This window comes from Phalaenopsis equestris, unplaced genomic scaffold (genome assembly GCF_001263595.1).
Source record: "Phalaenopsis equestris unplaced genomic scaffold, ASM126359v1 Scaffold000107, whole genome shotgun sequence".
Taxonomy (NCBI): domain Eukaryota; kingdom Viridiplantae; phylum Streptophyta; class Magnoliopsida; order Asparagales; family Orchidaceae; genus Phalaenopsis; species Phalaenopsis equestris.
This window is the reverse complement of record NW_018164549.1, coordinates 718,258-722,301: the sequence shown is the minus strand read 5'-3', so window position 1 is coordinate 722,301 and position 4,044 is coordinate 718,258. Positions and strand designations below refer to the sequence as shown.

Below are 4,044 nucleotides of genomic sequence, written 5' to 3'. Positions count from 1 at the left end.
TTTAAAACATCATTTGAATCTAATTTAATAATTTTATTCTATTTTCTTCATTAATATTTTTAATTGATTATAATTCTTTGTGGTCTTGTAGGTATTTAAATTTTTTAAAAAAATTATTCCTTAAAGATTATATATATAATTGATTAGCAGTATTTCGAGTCAAAACGAGCCGAACTCGTTTTTGTTCGGCTCGTTAACTTAGCGAACGAGCCGAACACAACTTTTTTAATGAGCCGAACACGAGCTGTTCGTAAACAACGAGCCGTTTAGACAACCCTAATTTACGGTGAATTTTGATTTTTAAGTGAGAATTTATGAAATAAACGAATGAGGGTTGTTGATTTGTAAATGTCAAGTTTCATGGGGTCTGCATGTAATTTCCTCTGAAACATATTTTTTCGCAATTATTATTAATTTGTCGTGGAAACACAAATATTCCTTTCAGCACAAGTCAAGCTCACGCGCACCATAAATGAGCTTACTGCTTAGCTGCCTCGGCCCGACCTTCCTACCTCCTTCGGCCTTGACCTCGTTTCACTCACAGTCTAGGGTTTGCCCTTTCCTTCCTCTCAATTCTTCATCCAGTTTGACTCGATCCGAGCCGCCAAGTTGGTGAAAGAAGAGGGAGGGGAGGAAGGGAAGGAAGCAGTGGCTTAGTTTTAGGTTGCTCTCCATTCTTTACCTCCCCTCTCTCCTACTCTTCTTCTTTTTCTATGGGCATTCAATGCAGCAGGAGGCGTGCCAGTGGCGGTGGCACAAGTGGATCCGTCTCAGCCGGCGGCAATATGGAGTACATGGCAGAGCTGAGCTCGTACGAGGAAATGTGTCAGGTAGATCCGGATATCCAGACCTTCGATGCCGGTCTCCAGCAGCGCACTAGCCGCGTCATCTCTAATCTGGCCGTTAACGTCCAGCTCCGCTCTATTTCCTTCGATTCACTTAAAGAAGTTGCTGGATCCCTCTTTGATATGAACCAGGATGTCGTTCGCATAATTCTGGAAAGCAAAAAGGATATATGGAAGAATTTCGAGATGTTCCAGCTGGTTGATGAGTACTTCGAGAACAGTATACGTACGTTTGATTTCTTTACTGCTCTCGAGACGAGTCTAAAGAAAGCTCGCGACTCTCAGCTAATCGTTCAACTCGCTATCAAAAGCTTCGACGAAGAATACGCTGTTGCTGTCGCCACCGAGGAGGAGGATCAACCTCCGGAAGTGAAGAGGAAGACGAGATACGCCAAAACCCTAAATGAGTTGAGGCATTTCAAGGCTATTGGCGATCCGTTCACTGATGAGTTTTACAAGGCGTTTCAATCGGTACACCAGCAGCAATTGTCAATGCTTGAGAAGTTACATAATCGAAAAATGGAGCAAGACAAGAAGCTTAAATCAGTTAAAATATGGAGAAAGGTTACTTGCGTAATTTTTGCCTCGGCTTTTGCGGCACTTCTCATCTGCTCTGTGGTAGCTGCTCTTGTGGCAGCGAACCCCCTTGGGCGGCTGCCACTTCGATTCCCCTGGGATCTATGGGAAAGTGGTTTGATTCCTTGTGGAAGGACTATCAGGATGCCCTGAAAGCTGAGAAGGAACTAATTAATACAATGCATGCTGGGACTTTTGTTGTGCTTACTGATTTGGATAGTATTAGAATTTTAGTGAACCAATTGGAAGATAATATAAGATCATTGCTTGATGATGCCGAATTTGTGTTCAAAGATGAAGATGCCGTGAGGCTTGGTATTGAGGAGATGAGGAAGAAGATGGGATTGTTTATGAAAAACATTGAGGGTTTGGTGCAGCAGGCTGATCGGTGTAGCAGGGACATAAGGAGGGCAAGGACTGTGGTTTTGCAACGAAATTATTAAACTGCATAAAGCAAGGACTGTGGTTTTGCAACGAATTATTAAACTGCATAAATGATGATGTGGAAGCAAATTGGTAAGGATTTTTTATTTTACTTCTAACACTTATGTGAATGTTTCTCTTATATTCCAGACTAGAAATACTATCAGAACTTTCCCACCATTTGATTAAAGATTTTTGGATAGAGGTTGTTACTACTATATGTTTCATAGTGAGTAGATTTACGTAGACTGTTAATGAGTTGTGTCCTCTTGAGGAGTTATGAGCGGTTAATTCTACATATTAATCAATTCTTAGGGTTTTGGTTGTTCCACATATTTTTACTTTAGAGAGTTCAGATTATATCTTATAGCTCATCTTTATCATAAGCTTTATCCCAAATATTTTGGGATTGGCTAAGCTAAATTCAGGAGATAAAAAGTGCATATTTTATGCATATATAAATTGTTATATAAGCTTTGGTGTATTGATACCAAGTCATATGAATTGTTGGTTATCGAGGATGCCATGTTTAATGAACCATAGATGATTCTACTAATGTCATTGTAGATTGATGATTTGATAGTAGATTAAAACATACAAAAGGTGTCATGTTTGAGGGAGAGCGTAAATAATTTATTGATAGCTCACCACAATTGCCTGCTGTTTTTGGACCTCAAGAGGAGGTGGAACCACTACAACAAAACAATGTTATTAACTTTCACTATATCAAAAGACAGATTAAAGAACTCATTTTTTTTATGACGAGGATTTCTCTTGTTCTCATATGTTTGCTAATGGTTTTTAATATTACATTCTATTAGTGATCAAGAACCATCCACTTTTGAGGAAGTTGTTAGTGAAAGAGAATCAAAGTAATGAATCATAATTTTGATAGATGATTTGGGAGTCCTTACAGAAGAATGAGACTTGAGATCTAATTCCACTCCATAAAGTCAAAAAGATCATTCATTGGTTTTTAATTGATTCTCGAGTGCAAAGAAGGAATCCATGAAGTTTCCTCACCTGTTAAGCATAACTATATTCATACTTTATCGGTGGTGATTGCAATGCTAGATCTAAAGTTAGAAAACTTGGATGTAAAGATAATTTTCATGATCAGGGGCGGAACCAAACTCTCTTTTTGGGAGGGTTTAAAAAATAGAAAATTATCAACAAAATTAAGATTAAAATAATTATTACATATCAACCAATATCATCATACATTAATTGATATTTGAATAAAATTGGGTGGTGTATTTCAACAAAATTTTTATATCAACAAAGAAAGAGTTGTTCGTACAATGTTTGATGCAAAGTTATTTTCTAAACCGACAAATAATCACAACTTTTAAGGATTTATACTAATTAAGAAATAGTCATTTAAAAAATATTGGTTGGTCACAAGAGATCATATAATAATTAACAAATGATTTCAAAACTTATCCCATAAATGTGAACTGAGCATGCGCATCTGCTTATAACATTTCCACAAAACTTATCCCATAATGTCTTTCTTATGGAGTATGGACCCAAAATCTCATATAAAGGTACTAATATGCGAACAACCTATTGAAAGAACAACGAAACTAAGACACAAGAATTGACTAGTATGTATGTAAACTCCCCAAAGATATAAGCAAAGTTTAGGTGCTAGATATGTTAATACATAGGAATTGAGTGGTATTTATGTAAACTCCCCAAAATATATAGATTTGGGGTGGAGTAAATGAAATAACACTTAACCAATCAAGCAATCGCTGGCATTGTTTCGGTTGTGGTAAAAGGGCAAACACAGGGAAGGTGGCATATATTTGAGCATTGGGTAAGATTTAAGCATGATTTAACCTGCATTTTGTCAAACAACAAAATGAAAACTTTAAATTCATACATGAGATTGTGAGATGCTAAGCAATTGACGTGAAGTGAAGCCCTGATGATGGAAAGCAGGTAGAACTTGGGAGAAAGCAGGGCAATTAGACAAAGATGAAGGTTTGTGGCTTAGTGGATTACCTTATCATCAATGGTTTAGAGCAAGAGAGCAACGGAACCCTGGATGAGAAATTGGGGGATTTCCGACTTTTGGGGGTTGCCGATCTCGTTGCTCCCTCCCATGTAGCTTGTGGTCCTGTCGTCAACGTGATTTCGTTGTCGAGAGTCGAGAGAGGGCTGAATAGGGGACTTGGTGGGTGCCGAGGTGGGG

General features: G+C 38.0%; 1 protein-coding gene across 1 annotated transcript in view; it reads left to right on the top strand.

Moving 5' to 3' along the window:
- Positions 1-713: 713 nt before the first annotated feature.
- The window catches only part of LOC110020688 (UPF0496 protein 1-like), a 10,760-nt gene continuing 7,429 nt past the window's right edge, over positions 714-4,044 (top strand). The window contains 3 exon segments of the mRNA XM_020718877.1: positions 714-1,491; positions 1,494-1,843; positions 1,887-1,937. Of these exon segments, the coding sequence (XP_020574536.1) occupies positions 714-1,491; positions 1,494-1,843; positions 1,887-1,919 (1,161 nt within the window). The 3' untranslated portion in view covers positions 1,920-1,937.